General features: G+C 44.1%; 1 protein-coding gene across 1 annotated transcript in view; it reads right to left on the reverse strand.

The window, feature by feature from the left end:
• The window catches only part of RYR3 (ryanodine receptor 3), a 550,597-nt gene that overhangs the window by 138,952 nt on the left and 385,995 nt on the right, over nt 1–25,650 (reverse strand). Inside the window, 2 exon segments of the mRNA XM_079909615.1 lie at nt 807–921; nt 3,170–3,443. Coding sequence (XP_079765741.1) covers nt 807–921; nt 3,170–3,443 — 389 coding nt within the window.

Genomic DNA, 25,650 nt, shown 5'->3' on the forward strand with positions numbered 1-25,650 from the left:
AGCCCTTAATTTCTGCCTTTAGAATCACGGAGGCTCTGGAAGCTCCAGTCTGCCTGCCTGCTGAGGCGTCCAGACATTTGCTCAGGGATCTCCTGGAGAGAGTCCACTTTCAAAAGAGACCGGAGGGAAGGAAGTGAGGAGGAAAGTAAGCCTGGCTCCTCTTCCTACCTCACAGCGCTCACCTGTCAATGCTGGTGGGGCTGCTTCCTAGGATCAGGCACTTCGGAATTTCCGATATTTGAAAACACACCCCATTGTCTACCTTCAGAAGCTCTCTAGCTCTGAAGAGGACCCAGACAAATTGGGATACAGGCCCAGGTGGGCCCAATCGGCACTCCCTGCCCCTTGGCAACTAGGAGCTCCCTCTGACAGCAGGCTCCTTATGGGGGAGCTGGCCAGGAATTCCAGCATCGTCAGGAACTTGGCTCAGAGAGGAAACACGCGTACTCTGGTGGGAACACTGCCAGGATCGTTATTAAAATCGTGTTCTCCTTTAGAACAGCCTTCTCCTGACACAGCACCAAACACAGCAGGCTCCTAAGTGGGGCCAGAGGCATTCCATCTCCGAAGGAGCAGGGCTGCAGAGGATGGGAAGGAGACTAAGCAGCCCAGTGGAATGAGCGAGAAGAACTCCTACACTGGCTGGACCCCATCTCAGGGCTCCTTCCTGGCTGTGTGCTCATCCCCGCCCCCTCCTTGGGAAGAGTCACTAGGCAGTTGGCACCAGCCATGTGGCTGTGAAGAGGTCCCCTCATGTGTCCCTGCCCAGGGGTCAAGTTCTGGTTAAATTCTCCTCGGAGCATTACCTGAGATTTCTCTGCACCCAGCACGTTCACCATCACCTCCATGACTGTCTCGTGCATGCCAAGGACTCGCATGAGGTTGGGGTGCTGGTAAAACACTTTGTTGTTCATTATGTCTCTAGGGTAATCAGAGAGAGAGGTCAGCCCTTGCTGATTTCAACGCTACGACAATTCAGGGGCGAGAACACACAAATGCACAAACATACTCGGGGTGAAGTAATGTACATGTGACGTGCTGGAAAGATGCTAAGAAGGCACTAGGTTGGTGAGAATATACATGGAGGGCCTTTCTTTAGCTGAAAGGAATATTTTGTGCTCCTTTATTTCTACTAAGTGCTCTCTTTCTTTGAAATATTTCCTTCTAATGACATTAAACAGTTGTCCCTTGCTTTTTTTGCTTGTAATAGTTTTGAGACAGCTCAAATCACTGGATTTCTCTTCCTCTGTGTGCTAAGGGTCTTCTATTTTCTGTTCTCTTGTCCTTATATCTATGCCTCTATGTACCTCAGTTATCCAAATGGTAGGGCTGTACCCTTTCCTTAAGGCAATTGTGTATTAGGTACCAATGACATTTTTGGACAGCAGTGCTAAAAAATCAATGAAATGATCAACAATGAAACATAAAAGGAATTATATTTTTAAGTCATTCAACATAAATTCACATAATAAAGCTGCAGGCAAATCAAAACACAGAAGCAGCCTGTGACGGGGCTGTGGAATCCCTCGCAGGTGGTTACTCTCTGCCCATACCCATTCCCCCAAGGGTTGCAGCTGTTAAGAGGAGACACAATCAGTTTTTAGAGCAGCTGTGTCTACTGCAAGGGCTGGGGGAGAGGCTAATTCTGTGGCTTTTTTCTCTTTCCATAGAAGTCTCTTCATCTCTATTATAAGATTCCTCTTTGGAAATGAGTTTAAAAAATGCATGCATCTTCCCCCGACTCCCAGCAGGTGTCCTCAGAGTCCCTGTTCTGGGGCTCAGTGATGCTCCTTTACTCTGCAGGCTCGTGGGTGGTAGGATGGAACATCCAGCGGCAGGAAGGTTGTAGCTCTAGTGCTTGATTTTAATCAAGTAAAACTGTGGGCTGGTCAGTGAACCTTGTGGGGCTTCAGTTTTCTCACCTGCAAAAGGGAACTATGCTACCTAATTAAAGGAAATCTTTTTGATGTCTAAAATGTGATCTTGCTTGTGGTACATATATACAATGGAACACTACTCAGCCATAAAAAAGAATGAATATTTGCTACTTTCAGGAACGTGGATGAACTTGGGGGGCATTACGCTAAGTGAAATAAATCAAAGAAAGACAAATACTGTATGATATCACTTATATGTAGAATCTAAAAAATATAACAAACTAGTGAATACAACAAAAAAGAAGCAGACCCACAGATATAGAAACCAAATTAGTGGTTGCTAGTGGGGAGGCGGGGAGGGGAAACATAGAGGTGGGGCAGTGGGAGGTACAAACTGTTGGGTGTGAGACAGGCTCAAGGATGTATTGTACAACACGGGGAATTTAGCCAATATTTTGTAATGACTGTAAATGAAAAGTAACCTTTAAAAATTGTATAAAATAAAAAAATTTTTTAAATGATGAAAATAAAAATAAATAAATAAAATGCAATCTTTCTGGTGACGTGGCTTCCAAGGAAGAACCACGAGCTACTGTCATTGGGAAAAGGTCTCAAAGAACTGAAGAAAATGACTCCACATCAGTCCTGAAAAAAGGGAGGAATTGGGCTGTAATTTTTCAGAGGGAAGTCTCAGAAGATCTCCAGTCGAAAACTCAAGGGCTCAAAACGTTTCTCTCTTGTGGAGTTGAACACACTGCCCCTTCCTCTGGATTTTTTCATTGCCTCCCTGGGGCTACTTTTATCAGATTCAAACTAAATATCTGCTTTTCTCCAAGATTCCTCCCCACTTCTTCTGGCCATGCCCCTTCATCCCCAGTAGCCCACTGTCTGGTCTCTCAGGTTATCGAAGGTGACTGATTTAACGAGCACATAATCCCATGAGGGGTGAAGTCAGGATGGGGGCACACGTAGGTTTTATGTGATTTGCTTCCAGAACTGCCATGTAGCAAGTTGAACCAGTTTTCCCACCGGAAGTTTCTTTTTTTTTTTTTTCGGTATGCGGGCCTCTCACTGTTGTGGTCTCTCCTGTTGCGGAGCACAGGCTCTGGACGCGCAGGCTCAGCGGCCATGGCTCACGGGCCCGGCCGCTCCGCGGCATGTGGGATCTTCCCGGACCGGGGCACGAACCCGCGTTGCCCGCATCGGCAGGCTGACTCTCAACCACTGGGCCACCAGGGAAGCCCTCCCACCGGAAGCTTCTTGGAGAACCTGCCCTTATGGAAATGACCTACCCCAGCCCGTTGATCATGAGCAGCTCCTCCTCCTTGCCCATCCGGACACTAAGCAGGCAGCGAATCTGGCCCAGGGCAGCCAGCAGGCTGATGGTGTCGCTCACGGAGGCCTGGCTGATGGTGTAGGTCTTCCGCAGCGCCTGCAGCAGCTCCCCGATGCTGTCGTACTGCCTCCGCAGGAGGTTGAACATCATCCGAACCAGCTCTGCATCCTGGATCTGGTCCTCCTGGGCCCAGCAGATCATGGTCTGTGAGATGAGCTCCTTCAGCGTCGCTAGAAGGACAAGAGGAAGGACCAGTACTGAGGCTGTCAAGGCTCAGGAGAGCTGCATACTTCCACCACGTCATTCAGTGATAACACACATCATCAGCTGGGCAGGGTTAAAAAATTCTTTTTTTAAGGGTGGGGTATGGCAGGTAGAGAAGTAGAACATATTACCAAAAGGCAGGACCGTGAGCCGTACTATAAGAAAAGAGTATCTCCACTTTGAATTGAGAAACCTAAATATTCTATTTGGATTAAATGACATTAAATGACCTTTGAATGATGCTGGATGTAGAAGACGAAATAAGACGCCTTCTTGCCTTCAGGGTGCTCACAAGCTGGTTCTTTACATTTGCATTTTGACTTAAAAGTTACGTTTTATCTTTATTTTATAATATAATGTAATACGCACTAACATGGATGCAAGCCCCACGGGATAGAGTGGGGAGTGAGTGATTCTGGATGGATGAAAACATTAAGAAGACATTGGTCACTGCTTCTTTAGAGTAAAGCACTATTAAGTGCTGGGATTTCTCTACCATAACTGCTATTCTCCAAGTGTTCTAAAGATACCACGTACCACGAACTGAGTAAGCCATGCCATTGACTCAAGAACTCTAAAATATATTTGAGTTGACACAAACATAAAAGGACATTAGGGGATGCAGAGAAGTAGACTGACAACACTCTTTTAGGTCCAAAGACCTTGCAACACTGGACATCTGGTTGTGTTGTCCTGGATCTTTTTTTTTTTTTTTTTAGGTACGTGGGCCTCTCACTGTTGTGGCCTCTCCTGTCGCGGAGCACAGGCTCCGGACATGCAGGCTCAGCAGCCATGGCTCACGGGCCCAGCCGCTCTGCGGCACGTGGGATCTTCCCGGACCGGGGCACGAACCCGTGTACCCTGCATTGGCAGGTGGACTCTCAACCACTGCGCCACCAGGGAAGCCCTGTCCTGGATCTTTGGCAGGAGTCAGCTGACATTATGTCAGGGACTAATTTCACAAGCATCAAGAGAGAAACCAGTATGACTCTGAATTCAAAATTTATCAGGGCTCACGCTGGTTGCACAGAAACACCACTGGCTGCACAAGTAAAGGAAAGACGGCTGAAGTGGGACTCAAACCAGCACTGGGACCTTCAGAGGTTGAACTGAATAGCCCCTGAGAAGTGCTGATGGGCACTGGTGGGGGAAGATGACCAAAAGAGAGAGGTAGATCTGTGCAGGAGGACAGAGTGATAGGGGGCCCTGCCAGAATGTCTGGGAAGGCACTGCTCACCCCTCTCCACGTCATACACATTTCCAGAAGACGCCCTAACGGAAGTTAGAAATGCTGCTCTTATAACTTCATCCAAGTCCAGCTCTGCCTGTCACACTCCTGCAAGGTATGGATGGCACCAAGATCGTTAATTCAGACCCAGTGATAAAGGCAGAGCTCAGGGGATGATGAAGGTCACATAGTCTATCAGTGAAATGACTGGGAATAAACTCAGATGGGTGCTCTCGGTAGCCTGTGCCCCATCTTGAACAGTCTAGTTTTCTACTCCATATCACTAAATATGGCAGATATCTGCTCTACATACAGTAATGGCTCATCATAAGGATATAAAAATAGAACTTCATTACCAAAGCTGCAGAAGAGATCTAGATGTAATGGATTAGTTTAATTTACCGCTGTGTCAATCAACCCTGTGGGTGTTTTAGGTTCAGATAGGAGACGTAAGCTGAAAAACTTAAAAAAGGATACCCAAGGCAGAGAGAAGCACAGTTAAAAGATGTTCCTAAGAGATCTCACTAGGCAGGGATTACTGACTAATATCTGTTAGGTTAGATAGTATCTGTACTCTCTGAGAGAGAAAAGTTGTTTGTGGTCTAAGCCTGGGCTCCTCTCAGGAACTTGTTTCCTCAGTAGCCAAATGCAAAAGTTCCTGTTTCTCCTACCTAATAGTCACACTAAGGAATAAAAGCAGGACAGAACCATAGACACTCTTGGATGCAACGTAATTTTATCTAGTCCTAGTCCTGTATGTACAGTTCCCTCTTAAGCCTGAATTTGGCCTGAAAGAATTACAGTTCTCAATACTTACAACCACATACTTTGCAGAGATAACACACATCACCACAGTCCCCGCCACACTTGAAAAGCAACCAACAGAGTTGTTAATCAGCTCAAGGGTCATTCCAACCGGGAATTTTACAGAGTCATAATGAAACCAAGCAAATATTAGCTTTCCCTTAGCCTGGCTTTCAGATTAATTCAGGATTTGGGCTTGCTCTTAGCCACCACTGACTTATCAATCCAAATCAACATTTGTAGCCCAGAGAACGAAACATTGCCAGCAAAGCATCTCATGAGAGGGCAAATGGGAAAGGAAAAAGCTATTTTTTTTTTTTTTTTTGGGAAAGGGCAAGATTTTATTTTAATATAGTTGATTTACAATGTTGTGTTAATTTCTGCTATACAGCAGTGATTCAGTTATACATATATATATACATGTATACACACACACACATATATATGTACAGACAGTCTTTTTTTAAAGTTTTATTTTCTATTATGGTTTATCACAGGACACTGAGTATAGTTCCCTGTGCTATACAGTAGGATCTTGCTGTTATCCATTCTCTATGTAAGTTTGTATCTGCTAATCCCAAACCCCCAATCCATCACACCCTCCCCCCAACCCTCCTTGACAACCACAAGTCTGTTCTCTATGTCTGTGAGTCCGTTTCTGGGAAACAGCTCTTTAACCCAAAAGGGTGGAGCAGGAAACACCCCGCAGGTTCTTCATCCAGGCCAGCCCTCAAGGCACGGATGAGACAACAGGATAAACAATTATCTGTGTGTGACCAAGCTAACGCTCAGTTAAAAAAGTGTGACCCCAAGATCCTGACAGAAAGAGCAACTCATCATTGTGTATTGATGGGCAGATGTAGTTCAGCCAAAGGCATGACATTTAAGGCCATTCTTGTTGGACAGGGGTTCAAATGGTGAGACCAAGGTCCAGAAAGTGAGAGAAAGAATAACTATGAGAAGAAAACAAATTGGGGGGTGGGAGGAAACATTCTTAAGAACCCTGAGAAGCATACTTTGTGGCCTGACGTATGCTGAAGACCTAGCACCCACCAAGCAAACGTAGACTGAATCATGAATTTCTAAAGGCCTAAACACTGCTGGGACTGAGAAAATGGAGCATTATACCCCTGGCAGCAATGCTGTTGACAATTCCTCAGATTTTAATTAGCTCCCACGAGCCAGCATCAGAGAAGTGTAACCAGGGTAGAAAGGTTAAAAAGAATAAATTTTCTTTTCTTTTCTATTTTATAAAGTAAATTTATTTATTTTTGGCTTCATTGGGTCTTTGTTGCTGCGCATGGGTTTTCTCTAGTTGCGGTGAGCGGGGGCTGCTCTTCATTACGGTGCACGGGCTTCTCACTGCGGTGGCTTCTCTTGTTGCGGAGCACGGGCTCTAGGCGAGCGGGCTTCAGTAGTTGTGGCTCGCGGGCTCTAGAGTGCAGGCTCAGTAGTTGTGGCACACAGGCCTATTTGCTCCGCGGCATGTGGGATCTTCTCGGACCAGGGCTCGAACCCGTGTCCCCTGCATTGGCAGGCGGACTCTCAACCACTATGCCACCAGGGAAGCTCAACACATTTTCTAGAATGTGGTAGGCTCTCCATGTGTCTGTACATCTGGGGATTAAAATAATTAATGCACATAACCATGTCTGGCATATACCATGGGCTTAATAAAGGGTAACCATTATGCTATCTATGCCAGTAGCTATAAAAATGTGATCCACAGACCCCTGGGGTCTCCAAGACCCCTCAGGCAGTTTGCAAGGCCTACTGTATTTGCATAATAATTCTAAGATGTCGTTTGCCTTTTTAATTGTGTGGATAGCAACACTGATGGTGCAAAAGCAACAGCGAGTAAAACTGCTGGGGACGTAGCACAAATAAAGGCAGCAGCACCAAACTCTACGCTTTCCTGCCACATCCCTGAAACAACGCCCAGGGTCTCATAAGAATGTTCTGAGTGAAACATAAAGATTATTAATTTTACTAACAATAAACTCTTGAGTATACATCCTTTCAATGTCCGGTCTGACAAAATGGGAAGCATGCCTAAAGCACTTCTGTTGTACAAAGGTCAGTGGTTTTCCTGAGGAAAAACACCTGTGCAATTGTTGTCATTGTTATGAGCTAAACGAGGTGCTTATTTCATGGAATGACATCTTAATTAAAAGAACGACAAACTATGCTTAATAGTTTGAGTATTAACCATAATACTCTCTTGAGTATCAGAGAAATATTTTCTTAAAAATGAAAGAAGCCTGTCACTTGAAGGAAAACAACTGATAGTACCTATCGCCAAGTTTATCATTTGAGCTTTCAAGTGAAAACTAGAATTTTGCAAAATGTGTATCTGCCACTGTGAATTTGACAGCTTCCCAGCACTTAAAGACTTTTCTGATTAAGTTGTTGATATTAATGAATGATTTAAAACTATTTTATAATAACATGAGTCAACATTTGAAAGCTCTGTAGAACTCAGTGAACCAATAATTTCCCAAAGGTCAATGCATGATGTTACAAAAGCATCATGGGTAACAGAATCCATTTAACATGCAAGATAGACCAATGGATTGTTATGTAACCAAATACAAAAATTTCTTTAATATGATTTCAGATCCCACATAGCAAATTAACTTTTGAGGAACTATTACTTGCTGAGTTTTGACACAGTACCAGAGAAGAATATCCACAATTAACTGAAAAACCTACTAAAAACACTCCTTCCCTTTGCAACTATATATCTGTTTGAGGCCAATTCTCTAACCAGATATAAGAATTCAAAAAAAAAAAACACCAAAAAACAGAATCTAGCTATCTTCTAAGTCAGACACAGATTTATAAAAATGCAAAACAATGTCACTCATCATTTTTTTAATTTTTAAAAATTCAGCTGTTTTTCATAGAAGTATGTTATTTATGTAACATGTAATGGGTTTACTATTTATTATTATTTAATTTATTTATTGAAGTACAGTTGATTTATAATGTATTAGTTTCAGGTGTACAACACAGTGATTCAATATTTCTATAGATTATACTCCATTTAAAGTTATTATAAGATATTGGTGGGCTTCCCTGGTGGCACAGTGGTTAAGAATCCGCCTGCCAACACAGGGGACATGGGTTCGAGCCCTGGTCCGAGAAGATCCCACATGCCGCGGAGCAACTAAGCCCGTGCGCCACAACTACTGAGTCTGCACTCTAGAGCCCATGAGCCACAACTACTGAAGCCCGTGCACCTACAGCCCGTGCTCTGCAACAAGATAAGCCACCACAATGAGAAGCCTGCACACTGCAAGGAAGAGTAGCCTCCGCTCGCCGCAACTAGAGAAAGCCCGCACGCAGCAGCGAAGACCCAACACAGCCAAAAATTAATAATAACAAAAAACCCCCATCATTAAAAAAAAAGATATTGGCTATATTCCCTGTGCTGTACAATATATCCTTGCAGCTTATGTATTTTATCATAGTAGTCTGTACCTCTTAATCCCCTACCCTATCTTGCCCCTCCTCTCTTCCCTCTCCCCACTGGTAACCACTAGTTTGTTCTCTGTATCTGTCAGCTTGTTTCTGTTTTGCTATATTCATTTGTTTGTTTTAGTTTTTAGATTCCACATATAAGTGATAATACACTGTATTTGTCTTTCTCTGACTTATTTCACTAAGCATAATTGGGTTTATTATTTTTAAAGGAATTAACAAATAATCATTTTCCCATAAAACTCATAATTAGAATGTAAAACAATTCTAATTCAGTTTTAAATGTGTTAACGTGATAGATATAATCCTCATAAACGAAAGCATTTGGGGATCCTTGGTAATTTTTAAGAGCATAAAGGGGTCTCAAGACCAAAATTTAGAGAATCAGTGGTCTCTATAAAAGGCCTATGTTAGGTGATGGCTGTGATTGGAAAGCAAAGCTTTCCCTACAGCTAAGATGAAACCCTGTTCCATCAGGCTATGTGATTCTAATCGAGTGGCTGAGACTCGAACCTTGAAAAGTGCAGCTTAGGAAGCTTTCTCTGTTTGTTTCTGGATAGGAGGTAGATTAAATGAGAGTACAGAAAGAGTAAGACAGCTCACACTGAGAATTAAAGTGAAGATTAAAGAATCATTATCTCGAAAGTTGAATCCCGGCAGTCAGCAAGGGGCCCAGCTGTTACTCATTCATCACCAAAGGGCTTCCCGCCAGCCTGAAGGGCCCTAAATGCTTCCCTCTTCCATTTGGGTTGAAGATCAGTCACCTTGGGGGCAAGGAGGGGGCCGGGTATCTTTGATACGGAGGTTGCTGGACCTTCTGCAGCCTGCTCTGCGGCCAGTACAGTGGGGTACACAGAGAAAAGGTGGGCTTCAGGCTGCAGAGGGAGGCATTAAACCTCTGCCCCCGACATTAGCTTACCTTTCAGCGAAGACTTCACCCTCATTAACGCTGGAAACCAGGGCTGTCAATTCCAGAAGGCTTTGCTCTGGAGGCCACGTATATCTAGGCCTCAGGACAGACGTCACTCACCTGTTTCTGGCTCTCCTCATCTTAGTAGCTGAATTACCTCCAGTTGTGTCCCTCCTAAATAAGCTTATTAAAAATAGAACGATAATTTCTGTTATGTGCCCAATTTTGAGTAAAGAACTCTATATGAAACTATTTCAAGACACAGTAATTACCCACAGCAGCCTAGCTGGGAAAACTAAGTACATACACGTGAAGAAGAAATAAAGTGTAAAATAACGGGCGAAACTGTGTTGCCTAAGACATTTAGAAATAAGACAACTTATAAGAAGGTACACCTTCCATTGTAATACATATACCCAAAAGAAATCAGAGAAGAGAAATGATCAGATCTTCCCTTCTTACTTTTTTCCCTAACGAGTCCTTTATCTAAAGTTCTTTATGTTTCTAGAATAGGTCCACATTACATGGAGACTAAAGAATAAGGGAGGGAAAAGTTCTATCATGAAGTTAAGAGGGCCCCTCCAGGGGAGATACAAAACGATCTGAGAGAAAAGACATTCCAATGGTTTGGAATGCCATTTCCCTTCAAAATATGATTCACACAAGTAGTTCACATAGTAAATACTTATTTTTTTTTTTCTGGTATCAATGGGAGAGTGCTGACAATTTTGGAAGGATTTTCAACAAAGCAAACGGAGGCGATTCTCGAGATATATTTGAATCTCTTTCTTAAGCAGAGACAGATACAACTAAATATTGATTTCATTTCTGCTGTTTTTCTAAATTCATCTTTGGAAATGCTGCCCTTTAATGACTAAAGACACTCTGGTGTTCATAAGAAACACATCTCTATGTCTGTGAGTCTGTTTCTGTACTTAGAGAACGAATTTATGGTTACGGGAACGGGGCGGGGAGGAGGGGTAGATTGGGAGTTTGAGATTGACACGTCCACATTGCTATATTTAAAATATATAACCAACAAGGTCCTACTGTATAGCACAGGGAGCTCTACTCAATATTCTGTAATAACCTATATGGGAAAAGAATCTGAAAAAGCATAGATACTTGTATATGTATAACTGAATCACTTTGTTGTATGCCTGAAACTAATACAACATTGTTAATCAATGGGAAAAAAATGGCTAAAACTACAAAGAAAAGAAAAGAAATACATCTCCTGAAGGGGGCGAGGCTCTGGGAATAAGGTAAAGGTGAGGCGGAGAGGTCAATCTACTGTTTGCCATCATGTTCTGGCCCCTGTTACTTTCTCATAATGTGCACACACGTCTAATTGCTCCACTCAGAACCTCCACCCCATGTGACAAAATTGCTTCCCCAGTCTTGGTTGCAATGCTAGGATTTTTATCCACCAATTTACCTGTTCCAAGAAGCCCTTGTCAAGTGAACTGGATGGTTCAGCTCATGGGATTTTGAAAAAGCTAGTGTGCTCTTTTCAAAAACGAAAAAGAAAGAAAGATATGTAACCAAGCCCTTGTTTTTCTGTTGAGAGAGAAAAAAATCCTAAGAAACAGAACGGCTTTGGGATGCTAGACGTGTACGTGTGGTTTCCTTGATGATTATAAACGGCTTCGCTTATGAAATTATTAACATTCTGACTCACACCTTACTTTTGTAATTAGTCTAATTAGGGATAGCCAAATCTAGGCAATTATATCAAGTATATGATCTAGAAACCGCATTTTAAATGATTGCTCAGGCTAACTCAGAGTGGAAATATTTCTAAGGCACTGTATTGTTTAGGGAGACTTGATGACTGAAAGGTAGTCTAAAAGAAAAACAGCTACTTCACTACTTAATTTCTCGACTAGTCAGACATTCCACATAAGAAGAAAGGATTAGAGTGTCTTCAAATTAGAACTAGCCTTACTTAGTACACCGGTTTGGGAGCCCAGGTAGTCATTTGTTGGTAAGTTGTTTATTTCCTTCCTCTTGTCACTTTGTAACCTCCTATTGGACCTCAGAACCTCAAGCCCAACCATTCTGTGAACCTAGCAAGCAAATTCTCTGGGGAGTCACCCATCATACGTGGTATAACGCTTTTCTAAATGGTCAAATTACCAGCTTTGCCATGCCAACTACAATAAGAGAAAGGCCATTTATTCTCACGGTGCAGGTTTAAATTTTTAGGCTTCAGAGGTCTGAAAAGAATCTTTTCATCTCTAAATTTAGACCGCAGTCCAAGTGGCCATCAAACAATGAAGTGCATGCTTATTATCAGAGAGATGCTGGCCACTGGCAAAGCAAATCCCTGCAGCTTACAGATTCCAAACCTATGCTGGTGTTACATTTCTTTGAGTGTGCTCTTAAATCTGGGTCAGTTTGGAAGAAAAAGTGTTCCCAATTACATTGTGGAGAGGGTGCAAACAAAACGGCACTGCCCTTAGTTTAAACTTAGAAAGCAATTTATAATGCTCACACTTACAATGGGAAAAGAAAAATAATTATGTGTCTCTAAATTACGTACACTTATTTTTAAATTCTAGGTGATTAAACAGTCAGCTTGTGGCATGCTGCAAATGCTCTGGAGGCGTAACAGTTGGTCGATCAATTCCGAGTAGAAAGAACAAGTGTATTTTGACCTCTGCTTTCTTCCTCCCTGGGGTAGGGGGAATAATGCCCCTCTACACCCCCGCCAAGATGTTCAGCTCTAAATTCTCAGAACCTGTGAATATGTTACCTTACATGGCAAAGATGCTTTGCAGATGTGTTTAAGTGAGGGATCTCGAGATGGGAAGATTATCCCGGGTTATCTGGGTGGGCTCAATGTAATCACAAGTGTCCTTTTAAGAGGGAGGCAGGAGGGTTAGAGTCAGAGAAGGACTTGTGATGACAGAAGCAGAGGTTGGACCGGTAACTGCTGGAGGGGCCACCAGTCAAAACATGCAGGAGGCCTTTTGAAGTTGGGAAAGGCAAGAAGAGGATTCTCTCCAGAGGACTGCAATGCTACTAACCTGTTTTAGACTTGTGACCTCCACAGCTGGGTGCTAACAAATTTGTGTTGTTTTACGCCACCAAGTTTGTGGTAATTTGTTACACCAGCAGCAGGAAACTAATATAGTTCCACGGATAGGAAGTCCTGGGTTGAGGATATCTGACTGTTTTCCTGAAGCTCCAAATCAGACTGGAGCATCTCAGTGAGCAAGTACTACAGACCCTGGGACCTGAGAGAGAGCCGGTTTTCTAAATTTTTTATGAGGCAACTGGAGTAAATAAATGACAGGGTTGCTGACAAAAGCAGAGCCTCTCTGGATCTGGCCCAGAGCTTGTGTCAGACGAGAACAACATCAAATGCAGAAAGTACCTACAGTAGAACCGCTGTGGCCCATTAGATAAGGTACACACATCACAGACAGCACCTTCTCTAGTTCCCGTAACACAGCTTTTTGGCCTCTACTCCCCCTCTGAACATCAAGGGTAGAAATGCCTACATCTCAACACTACCCGCTGAGTATATGAAAGATGCTGTAGGTGAAGACCATCATGGCATAATGAATACTCCTGACAATGAGCCAGCATCCATTTGACCATCCTTCCTTCTTAACAGAACTCTGCTTTTGTACTGATATCTGCCTCTCTGCCTTATGGCCCATGTTCCTCTGTGAAAGGACCCAACACCACTACAGAGGTGGCTCTGTTGACTAAGTCACCGGCACATGTTATTTCCTAGGTCACACTCATCGGTTCATAAGTTGACCCATGATCGAGTTCTCCCATCAAAGGTGATCTCAGGATCCTTGCCTCGAATATCAGGGCAGAAGAAACTTCCTTGCTTTTCCCTTGGACACTGTAATGCATGGATGTAAGGCCCAGAACTACAGCCACCATGCTGGCTGGGGACGTGAGCAGAGCCAAGGGATTAACTCAACCGGGGCCTGGCTCCATCTCTAAACCTCCAGATACGCCAGTCAAAAAAGTCCCTTGTCAGCTACTCTACCTGAATTGGGCTTTCTGTTCTTTTTTGATGAAAGCATCTGAAATGATCATTGTGGAGGTGAAGTTCTTACGTATGACCTGTGCTTTGTATATTCACTTCAGAAGCTGAGAGGGATACCAACTTCTAAGTATCAGAACATTAAACTGAGCACTGCTTTAGTGAATTCTTATATTCCCTTCCCTTACCCCGTGAAGTAGGAATTATTGTTCTCTTTTTTACAGAGAAGAAAACTGAAACATACAGAAGTTACAGAAATTTGCCTAACGTTATAAGTAGTAAATGAGCGAGCAGGGATTCAAACCTTGCCTGCTAGAATCTAACCCCATCTGCTTTACCATCTTAGCGCTGCTTACTCTCAATAGCTTCATAAAATTCAGAAATAGTTACCTTTATTAATGCTTTACATTTATATTATACTGCTTAGATGGTCTCTTAATAAACTCCAAAATGGATTCAGAAATAAATCCTGAAAATCATAAAGCTTTAGCTCTTTTTCTAACTGACTCTAGCTGAGCACATGAGCTACTCTCTCAGAGCCTTGGACTCTTCACCCATAAAATGAAGTGAACAATATAAAATCCATGTTGAAGAAAATGAATGGGAGTACGGTCTAGTGACAAGAGTGTGGGGTACTTTGTTCCTGCTCTGCCTGTGTGACTTTGGTCAAGATGCTTTACCTCTGTGTCTCTGTTCACTTCTAGGAAGTCAAGTCACTTGTGGCTTTATATTCTATGATTCTGTGTCTATCCAACCCACTGAGCTCTTGAAAGTATTGTTCTAATTTATTAAAATGGTAAATGAATGCCTATGGCTTCATCGGGTAAAACTGATGAGCACCAAGAATTTTACCACTGCTCTTTTTTTTTTTTTTGCAGTATGTGGGCCTCTCACTGTTATGGTCTCTCCCGTTGCGGAGCACAGGCTCCGGACACGCAAGCTCAGCGGCCATGGCTCACGGGCCCAGCCACCCCGCGGCATGTGGGATCTTCCCGGACCAGGGCACGAACCTGTGTCCTCTGCATCGGCAGGCGGACTCTCAACCACTGCGCCACCAGGGAAGCCCTACCACTGCTTTTTTAATGCTACCCAGCTTGCTCTTACCCATGATGTTACCCAGCTTGCTCTTACTAATACTGAAACCTGAGATTGAGGAAGTAAAATCTTCAAATGCCAGCAGTTCCTGACCATGGTGAGGAAGTAGTCATTATCAAAGCATCACTGCACACCGCTAATCACTTACATCGAGGAGGTGAGCTGTGGAAACTTGATGGCCTTTCTGATGACCGTCCTGATTGCTGAAGTAGAAAGAGCCCTTCCTATGCCAGGGGTCAGATGGCACAGTAACACTCTCCAGATTTAGTTCGGGAGATTTACTGGGGAAAGTCTCATGCCCTCTGTGCTCTGAGCTCCAGAGCTTCCTTGGGGCTGAATGTCTGGTCTGTGTTACAAAGTATCCAAATACCTAGACTTCTGAGCAGAGAAGGTCAGGGAGAAAGTCAAACCCATCCACTCCAAGGAGATTTGGAAAATTCATCATGCTCATTTCTCTGAACTTGCCTGGTGCCTCTCTGTCTCGGGCTGTGCCCTTGGTGGCACTTTTGCCTCATTTCAGTAGAACAAGGATGCTATTGAGATCACTGAGAACAAGGTTACAAGGCCCTGAAAACCTGAAAGGCAAAGCCTGCAAAGACAACTGGACATTGTTATTCTAAGAAAGAACCGCTCTGTTTACGACGGGGCCCAATGAACAGGCACTGGCTGTCAGACCCCCAGAGACACGTGATGCGCACGCACCCCACTGCCTGGCTCTGCAGCAGGCAGCTGAACGTCTAAGAAAGCACCCAGCTCTCGTTCATCTCAGCTCTCCATTTAATTGTGGGACATGTCTACTCGCTTCCTTCTCTACGGGCTTCCTTGGCTGGGGAATAAGGATGAAAGTTCAGGCTGCTTGCTAGAACACTGTACTTCTCACAACAGTAGTAGCCAATATTTACTAAGAGCTTCCTGTGTGTCAGACTCTGTGCTAAATGCTGAATCTGAATTTTTACTTAACCCTCATGACCACCATGTAAGAATAGAAAAGACAGACGTGGCAGGAACTGAGTTTCTCCAACATGGATGGCCGTTGTTAGACTAATCCTCACTTTATTTTTTATTTTATTTATTTATTTATTTATTTATTTATTTATTTATTTATTTATTTATCTTTCCCGGTACGCGGGTCTCTCACCGTTGCGGCCTCTCCCATTGCGGAGCACAGGCTCTGGACGCGCAGGCTCAGCGGCCATGGCTCACGGGCCCAGGCGCTCCGCGGCATGTGGGATCTTCCTGGACCGGGGCACGAACCCGTGTCCCCTGCATCGGCAGGCGGACTCTCAACCACTGCACCACCAGGGAAGCCCCTCACTTTATTTTTTATGTTGGCAAAGAAGCACTTCAATTTAATAAACGAACCAAGGATCTTGTAAATAGGGGGTCTGCTGAGGCAGCGGGGGAGTGAGTGCTGTACAGGAGACGGAGCCGCTCACCTCTCTGCACAACTGGACCCTACAAACTGCCCAGTCTCGCTGGCCTGGCTGCCCTGGACCTTGGCTCTCAGGGCACGCCATATGGGGACAGTCTCGTGGCGGTTGGCTATTTCTGCTAAATCTGTTTCCCTCCCTCAGTGGTTTTCTACCTTGGCCAGAGCATCCCCACTTGTGAAGCAGACAGCTTCATCCCCAGGACCGTTTCCCCAGCTGGCCGGCCACCCCCTCCCGTTAGAGGCAGCCCCGCAAAGCACCGGTGGGGCTCACGGTGCCGGTTCTGCCAGCCCATCTCTGCAGCCTCCCGGGGTCTCATCCATCATATGGAGATAATTAGCCTGTTGTTTCTAAAATAGTCAACCAGCCTCATAATCACTTTCTCAAGAACACTCAGGCGATTAAATGACCGATGATGACAACAGGGTAAAGAGAACAGAGAGAACAGATGATGTTTGCTGATGTGGTAGGGAGGGAAATCTCTGAGATGAAGATGAAGCACAGATGGGACAGCAAAGGACTCAGGGACCTGAGGTCTCTGTCTCTACTCTGTTGGGAAAGCACTCAAATTGCTTGTATTTTAGTTTCTATGTCTTATTCACCGTGGAGAATAAACTGACGGTGAGGCAAACTCCCAGCCATGCGTCCCTGATGTCTGTGCTTCCCTGTCCGCCCCTTCACTCCCTCCCGCCCTCGCCCAGCATCCCTGTAACAGTTCTGAAAGGGCAGGGTCCCTGCCCTGGATGTGAAGCTTGATTCCCATCTTGGCCTCTTTTTCACATGTTGCAAGAACGTCGTCCAAATTATTTTGCTTCTCTCAGGCTTAGCGGCGTAGCGTACAAAATGGGTATCTGCCTGCCACTCTATCTGGCTGTTTGCTGTGCGATAAACTCAGATGAGGTACAACTCAGGTTCTAGCACAGAACCTGGCACAAAGCTGGTGCTCAGTCGATGGTAGTTTTTCCCTCTCCTGACAGACTCCCTTCTCCATCGCGAGAATGCAAGCTACTCCGAGGGTGGGCAGAGCACCTCTTACGCATGGATTTCTGTGGCGCTCTGGACTGGGAGCCAGTGCACGATCACGAGTTCCGACCCTGCTCTGCCATCTATCGGTGGGCAAGTCACCGCATGCCTCGGATTCTCTACTTCCTCATCTCTAAGCTGGGACTCACAATGCCTGTTTCACCTGCCATGCAGGGCTAGCCAGTAGATTGAGACCAGGTGTGGAAAATCTTCCTGTGTCTCCTATGGAGCTAAATAAAAGTTAAGCTCTGCCTCCCCCCACCCCCATGTCTGTTAACACAGTCACCCATCCTGTCCCATCAGTAATGCAAAGACCATCTGTAACCCCTTCCTCTTCCTCATATTTCCAACTGGTCATCAAGATATGCCAACCCTACTTTTAGAATGTGGCTGGGCCCCTTGAGCTCACTTCTTGCTGTTAACACCTGTATTAATTTTTTTTTTTCCTGCTGTGACAATCAGCACAAACTTGGTGGCAAAACAATACCAATTTGCTATCTTACAGTTTTAGAGATGAGAAGTCTGACCCAGATATGGGTAAACCCAGACTGGGCTAAAATCATGGTGTGGCAGGGTGCATTTCTTTCTGAAGGCCCTAAGGGAGAATCCATTTCCTTGCTTTTTCTAGCCTCTAGAGGCTTCCGGCATTCCTTGGCTCATGGGCTCTTCCACCAGGAGACTTAAGCCAGGCCCTTCTCGTGTCCCCAACCCTCTAACTCTCGTCTGCCACCTTCTTTCACTTTTAAGGACCCTTGTGGTTACTTTGGGTCCACTCCAGAAATCCAGGAGATTTCCCTACTTTAAGGCCAGCTGATAAGCAGCCTTAATTCCTCTTGCAATTAAGTTTCCCTTTGTCATTTAACATATGTATAGGTTCCAGGGATATGGACATCTGTGGGATCACTATCCTTCCTACCCCACCACCCTTATTTAAGTCCTCAGAACTTCACATCTAGGGCACTGCAGCGATGTCCCAATGGGCCCCCATACCTCCAATGTATCCCCGCTGCAGTCCTTTGGATGGTTATCTTGCTAAAATAGATCGACCGGTGCTAAATACAGTGTCTGAGATATGGCAGGTGATCAACAAACATTTTAATAGCCAAAAAATGCTTGAAATTAGTGCTCACTCTGTGCCAGGCACACTTCAAAGCACTTTGCATGTATTAACTAATTTAATCATCACATCAACCAAACGAGGGAAGCATTAACGCTATGTCCATCGTAACGATGAGAAAACTGAGGCACAGAGACATGGTCACATGTTCACTCTCATAGTGAGAGTAGCAGAGCTAGAATTTAAGACCAGGCAGCCTAACTCCAGAGTCCTGTGCTTATAACTACCTCACTATTTTTTAAAAATTTTATTTGTATATATACGTGTGTGTGTGTGTGTGTGTGTGTGTGTGTGCGCGCGCGCACGCCACGCTGCACAGCTTGCGGCATCTTAGTTCCCCGACCAGGGATCGAACCCGGGCCCCCGGCAGGGGAAGCGTGGAGTCCTAACCACTGGACTTCCAGGGAAGTCCCTACCTCACTATTACTGAATAAAAGAACAATTTAGTCCTCAAGAACCTTTCATCGTCATTGCTATAATGTTATTATATAAATAATATGGATGGGAATTAGACTCAGGTGGACAAAGGTTTGAATTTTTATGCCACCCCTGTGTGACTCTGGAAAGTTATTTAATCTGTCTTTACTTCAGTTTCTTCAACTGTAAAATAGGAATAATACTGTCAACTGCATATTTTCGTTGTGAGAATTAAATGAGGTAATACTTACAGAGTGCTTAAGACAATGCTCAGGACACAGTGGGTACCATGTAAATGTCAATGCCTCCTCCCAGCAGCTGTAAGGCCAAGTAGTATAAAATACGCAGGAACAGTAACATGTCACACTCCAAGACGGAATATAGTTTAACTGCTGGATTTTTCAAGACTCTGCTCTAACACCACCCTACCTTTCCACTCTTCCTTATTCTACTCTTCTTATAATTCAGCCAATCTCAACTCATTGCCACTCTTGGAATGTGAATTTTTTTTGCCTCTGGGCTTTGTTGAAGTAGCTCCTTTCACCAAAAATACCTCTCCCTTATGTATCCACCCAACTATGTTCTTTATGGACACTTTTCCAATCCCCCTCCTCTGGTCACCTACTGTCCTTTAACTATAGCACATCTGACCTCATGTTATATCGAGTTGCCTGTCCACACATATTCACTCCTTTGTCTGTGAGGTCCTTGTTTTCTTCATCTTTGTGAGTCTCAAATGACTAACATGCATTGGAGGTCAAAAAGATTTGTGCCCATGAGCTGAATGTGGAAACAAGTAAGGTGTGGTCCCAGTAAGAAAATAAACAGGTATACAGACACTCTACCTGAGGTGGAAAGTCACACATGCCCTGTTAGAAATTCCACAATGTGGCAGGGGCAGGGTGACGGAGGATGAGACTGAGAAAAGGACAACATGGAGGAGGTACCTGTGTGTGTATGTCTCAGGGAGAAGCTGTTTGGAGAGAATCTAAAGAGGCTTAGAAATACTGCCCGAGTGCCACAGATATACCTACTGCTAAGTTATCTTACTTTGTGTGTGAGTATTTGGGTTGGGGCCCAAGACTTATTTTGGTGGCGATCAGTAGACTTTTTTCCCCTCCTCAGCATGAGAAAAGGCTGCAGCATTTAGGTGGGGGGAGGATTTTGGTCTAGGGCTCAGGTTATTCAGTGACTGGGTGAGAGCTGATACAGGTAGCAGCTTTCTTTGCAGAGATTACGAAAAAACCTGCCATAGAGAAAGCGCTCAGAGAATGACAGAGGTCAGGAAGGCACCAACTTTGAGCTGTGAAGTGACAGGTGATTTTTATTTTGTTAAATTTAGAATTTAGCAGAAAGAGCTGGTTGGCCTCTTCTGGAGGGATAACTCAGGGGCTACAGATATATATTCAAGGAAACCCTACTTACATTGTAGTGTGCAAGAAGCACTGGCCTCCAACGAACAGGCAAAAGATTTTCCAGGGAATGTGATGGATGGGATATTAAAAAAGAAATGTGACTTAGTATGGTGGGCTGCTACTATTAGAGGGTTTTTTTTTTAACCTCTTCATTATCATATAATCTTTTGATCAGATTGTAACAACTTCCAGCACAATATGACTTGGAATTAGTTTGGGCAAATCCCTGTAACACCGAACCAGTTCGCAGGATTCTTACGGGTTTCAGGACACTTGCTTCCTCTTTCCTAAAAGCTGAGGTCCCCTGCAGTTTATCTGGCCAACACCAACTGCTCATAGAGGAGAAGTTGTACCACCTGCCCTGAAAACCCTGAGTCCAGATCTTTGGCTGGGTTAACTTTTTGATGTTAAAATTTTGACTTCTGTTGGGTTCAGATTCCTATGCATAACAATGATTCACAGGAGCAAGTTACCTCACAGATGCAGTAAGCAAGATAAAAAGATGAAGGTTTTAAGAAGCCATTCTGTATGTACTGATAATATGTATAATATGTGGGTTGAGGGCTCATGGATACACATGCTGAAAAATTCTTTGGCAAATGTCGTATCATGGGACAATGGAAACAGCGTGGAATCAGAGTCAGAAGACCTCAGTCAAGTCACAGCTTTACTCATCTTGTTGCCATTCTAGATCTGGAAATTTTTCTGGAACTAGGTAAGGGTGGAAAGAATTAGTGCATGAACAAGTAGCCCTTAACTCTTCCGAGTCCTATGTTCATCACCTACACAATGGAGGAGTGAAAAAAAACTAACAGCAGTAAACTAATATATATGAACTATTTGGTAAACTGTCAGTTCACTATAGCATGCAATTCTCATTATCTAAACTTTTAATATTTTATCAAATGCAAGGGTAAGAAATCATAAGCAAAAACGAGCAAAGTTACCAATATTTTAAAGGATTAGAAACCTTTATGGCAACTGGCTATGCATTCAGAAACATCAGTTCCATTCAATCAAGTGAAAAACTATTTTGGGGGGTATGGCACTTAAACCATCCCCAAGATTTTCTCTTAAAATGTCAGCCCTGGGGCTTCCGGGAAGATGGCGGAAGAGTAAGACGCGGAGATCACCTCCCTCCCCACAGATACACCAGAAATACATCACACGTGGAACAACTCCTACAGAACACCTACTGAACGCTAGCAGAAGACCTCAGACCTCCCAAAAGGCAAGAAACGCCCCCACATACCTGGATAGGGCAAAAGAAAAAAAGAATAAACAGAGACAAAAGGATAGGGACCGTACCTGCACCAGTGGGAGGGAGCCGTGAAGGAGGAAATGTTCCCACACACAAGGAAGCCCCTTCGCGGGCGGAGACTGCGGGTGGCGGGAGGGGGAAAGCTTCGGCGCCGCGGAGAAGAGCACAGCTACAGGGGTGCCGAGGACAAAGAGAGATTCCGGCACAGAGGATCGGTGCCGACCAGCACTCACCAGCCAGAGAGGCTTGTCGGCTCACCCGCCGGGCCGGGCGGGGCTGGGAGCTGAGGCTCGGGCTTCGGTCAGAGCGCCGGGAGAGGAATGGGGTTGGCGGCGTGAACACAGCCTACAGGGGGTTAGTGCACCAAGGCTAGCCGGGAGGGAGTCCGGGGAAAAGTCTGGACCTGCCGAAGAGGCAAGAGACTTTTTCTTCCCTCTTTGTTTCCTGGTGCGCGAAAAGAGGGGATTAAGAGCGTTGCTTAAAGGAGCTCCAGAGACGGGCGCGAGCCGCGGCTAAAAGCGCGGACCCCAGAGACGGGCAGGAGACGTTAAGGCTGCTGCTGCCGCCACCAAGAAGCCTGTGTGCGAGCACAGGTCACTCTCCACACCCCCCTTCGGGAGCCTGTGCAGCCCGCCATTGCCAGGGTCCCGGGATCCAGGGACAACTGCCCCGGAAGAACGCACGGCGCGCCTCAGGCTGGTGCAACGTCACGCTGTCACGCTGTCACGCCGGCCTCTGCTGCCGCAGGCCCGCCCCGCACTCCGTGCCCCTCCCTCCGCCCCGCCTGAGTGAGCCAGAGCCCCCAGTCAGCTGCTCCTTTAACCCCATCCTGTCTGAGTGAAGAACAGATGACCTCCAGCTACCTACACGCAGAGGCGGGGCCAAATCTAAAGCTGAGCCCCTGGGAGCTGTGAGAACAAAGAAGAGAAAGGGAAATCTCTCCCTGCAGCCTCAGAAGCAGCGGATTAAAGCTCCACAATCAACTTGATGTACCCTGCATCTGTGGAATACATGAATAGACAACGAATCATCCCAAATTAAGGAGGTGGACTTTGAGAGCAAGATTTATGATTTTTTTCCCCTTTTCCTCTTTTTGTGAGTGTGTATGTGTATGCTTCTGTGTGTGATTTTGTCTGTATAGCTTTGCTTCCACCATTTGTCCTAGGGTTCTATCCGTCCGTTTTTTTTAAATCTTTCTTTTCTTAATTATTTTTTTATTTTAATAACTTTATTATACTTTATCTTACTTTATTTAACTTTATCTTCTTTTTTCCTTCATTCCCTCCTTCCTTCCTTCCTCCCTCCCTCCCTCCCTCCTTTCTTTCTACTTCTACTAATTCTTTCTTTCTACTTTTTCTCCCTTTTATTCTAAGCCGTGTGGATGAAAGGCTCTTCGTGCTGCAGCCAGGAGTCAGTGCTGTGCCTCTGAGGTGGGAGAGCCAACTTCAGGACACTGGTCCACAAGAGACCTCCCAGCTCCACATAATATATCAAACGGTGAAAATCTCCCAGAGATCTCCATCTCAACACCAGCACCCAGCTTCACTCAACGACCAGAAAGCTACAGTGCTGGACATCCTATGCTAAACAACTAGCAAGACAGGAACACAACCCCACCCATTAGCAGACAGGCTGCCTAAAACCATAATAAGTCCACAGACACCCCAAAACACACCACCAGACATGGACCTGCCCACCAGAAAGACAAGATCCAACCTCATCCACCAGAACACAGGCACTAGTCCCCTCCACCAGGAAGCCTACACAACCCACTGAACCAATCTTAGCCACTGGAGACAGACACCAAAAACAACAGGAACTACGAACCTGCAGCCTGCAAAAAGGAGACCCCAAACACAGTAAGATAAGCAAAACAGAAGACAGAAAAACACACAGCAGATGAAGGAGCAAGATAAAAACCCACCAGACCTAACAAATGAAGAGGAAATAGGCAGTCTACCTGAAAAAGAATTCAGAATAATGATGGTAAAGATGATCCAAAATCTTGGAGATAGAATGGAGAAAATACAAGAAACATGTAACAAGGACCTAGAAGAACTACAGAGCAAACAAACAATGATGAACAACACAATAAATGAAATTAAAATTTCTCTATAAGGAATCAAGAGCAGAATAACTGAGGCAGAAGAACAGATAAGTGACCTGGAAGATAAAATAGTGGAAGTAACTACCGCAGAGCAGAATAAAGGAAAAAGAATGAAAAGAATTGAGGATAGTCTCAGAGATGTGTAGGACAACATTAAATGCAACAACATTCAAATTATAGGGGTCCCAGAAGAAGAAGAGAAAAACAAAGGGTCTGAGAAAATATTTGAAGAGATTATAGTTGAAAACTTCCCTAATATGGGAAAGGAAATAGTTAATCAAGTCCAGGAAGCACAGAGAGTCCCATACAGGATAAATCGAAGGAGAAACACGCCAAGGCACATATTAATCAAACTGTCAAACATTAAATACAAAGAAAACATATTAAAAGCAGCAAGGGAAAAATAACACACAAGGGAATCCCTATAAGGTTAACAGCTGATCTTTCAGCAGAAACTCTGCAAGCCAGAAGGGACTGGCAGGACATATTTAAACTGATGAAGGAGAAAAAACTGCAACCAAGATTACTCTACCCGGCAAGGATCTCATTCAGATTTGATGGAGAAATTAAAACCTTTACAGACAAGCAAAAGCTGAGAGAGTTCAGCACCACCAAACCAGCTTTACAACAACTGCTAAAGGAACTTCTCTAGGCAAGAAACACAAGAGAAGGAAAAGACCTACAATAATGAACCCAAAACAATTAAGAAAATGGGAATAGGAACATACATATCGATAATTACCTTAAATGTAAATGGACTAAATGCTCCCACCAAAAGACAGAGATTGGCTGAATGGATACAAAAACAAGACCCATATATTTGCTGTCTACAAGAGACCCACTTCAGACCTAGAGACACATACAGACTGAAAGTAAGGGGATGGAAAAAGATATTCCATGCAAATGGAAACCAGAAGAAAGCTGGAGTAGCAATTCTCATATCAGACAAAATAGACTTTAAAATAAAGACTATTACAAAAGACAAAGAAGGACACTACATAATGATCAAGGGATTGATCCAAGAAGAATATATAACAATTGTAAATATTTATGCAGCCAACATAGGAGCACCTCAATACATAAGGCAAATACTAACAGCCATAAAAAGAGAAATCGACAGTAACACATTCATAGTAGGGGACTTTAACACCCAACTTTCACCAATGGACAGATCATCCAAAATGAAAATAAATAAGGAAACACAAGCTTTAAATGATACATTAAACAAGATGGACTTAACTGATATTTATAGGACATTCCATCCCGAAACAACAGAATACACATTTTTCTCAAGTGCTCATGGAACATTCTCCAGGATAGATCATATCTTGGGTCACAAATCAAGCCTTGGTAAATTTAAGAAAATTGAAATTGTATCAAGTATCTTTTCCGACCACAACGCTATAAGACTAGATATCAATTACAGGGAAAGATCTGTAAGAAATACAAACACATGGAGGCTAAACAATACACTACTTAATAACGATGTGATCAATGAAGAAATCAAAGAGGAAATTAAAAAATACCTAGAAACAAAAGACAATGGAGACACGATGACCAAAAATCTATGGGATGCAGCAAAAGAAGTTCTAAGAGGGAAGTTTATAGCAATACAATGCTACCTTAAGAAACAGGAAACATCTCAAATAAACAACCTAACCTTGCACCTAAAGCAATTAGAGAAAGAAGAACAAAAGAACCCCAAAGTTAGCAGAAGGAAAGAAGTCATAAAAATCAGATCAGAAATAAATGAAAAAGAAATGAAGGAAACGATAGCAAAGATCAATAAAACTAAAAGCTGGTTCTTTGAGAAGATAAACAAAATTGATAAACCATTAGCCAGACTCATCAAGAAAAAAAGGGAGAAGACT

Source organism: Stenella coeruleoalba (assembly GCF_951394435.1).
Source record: "Stenella coeruleoalba genome assembly, chromosome: 2".
Classification (NCBI taxonomy): domain Eukaryota; kingdom Metazoa; phylum Chordata; class Mammalia; order Artiodactyla; family Delphinidae; genus Stenella; species Stenella coeruleoalba.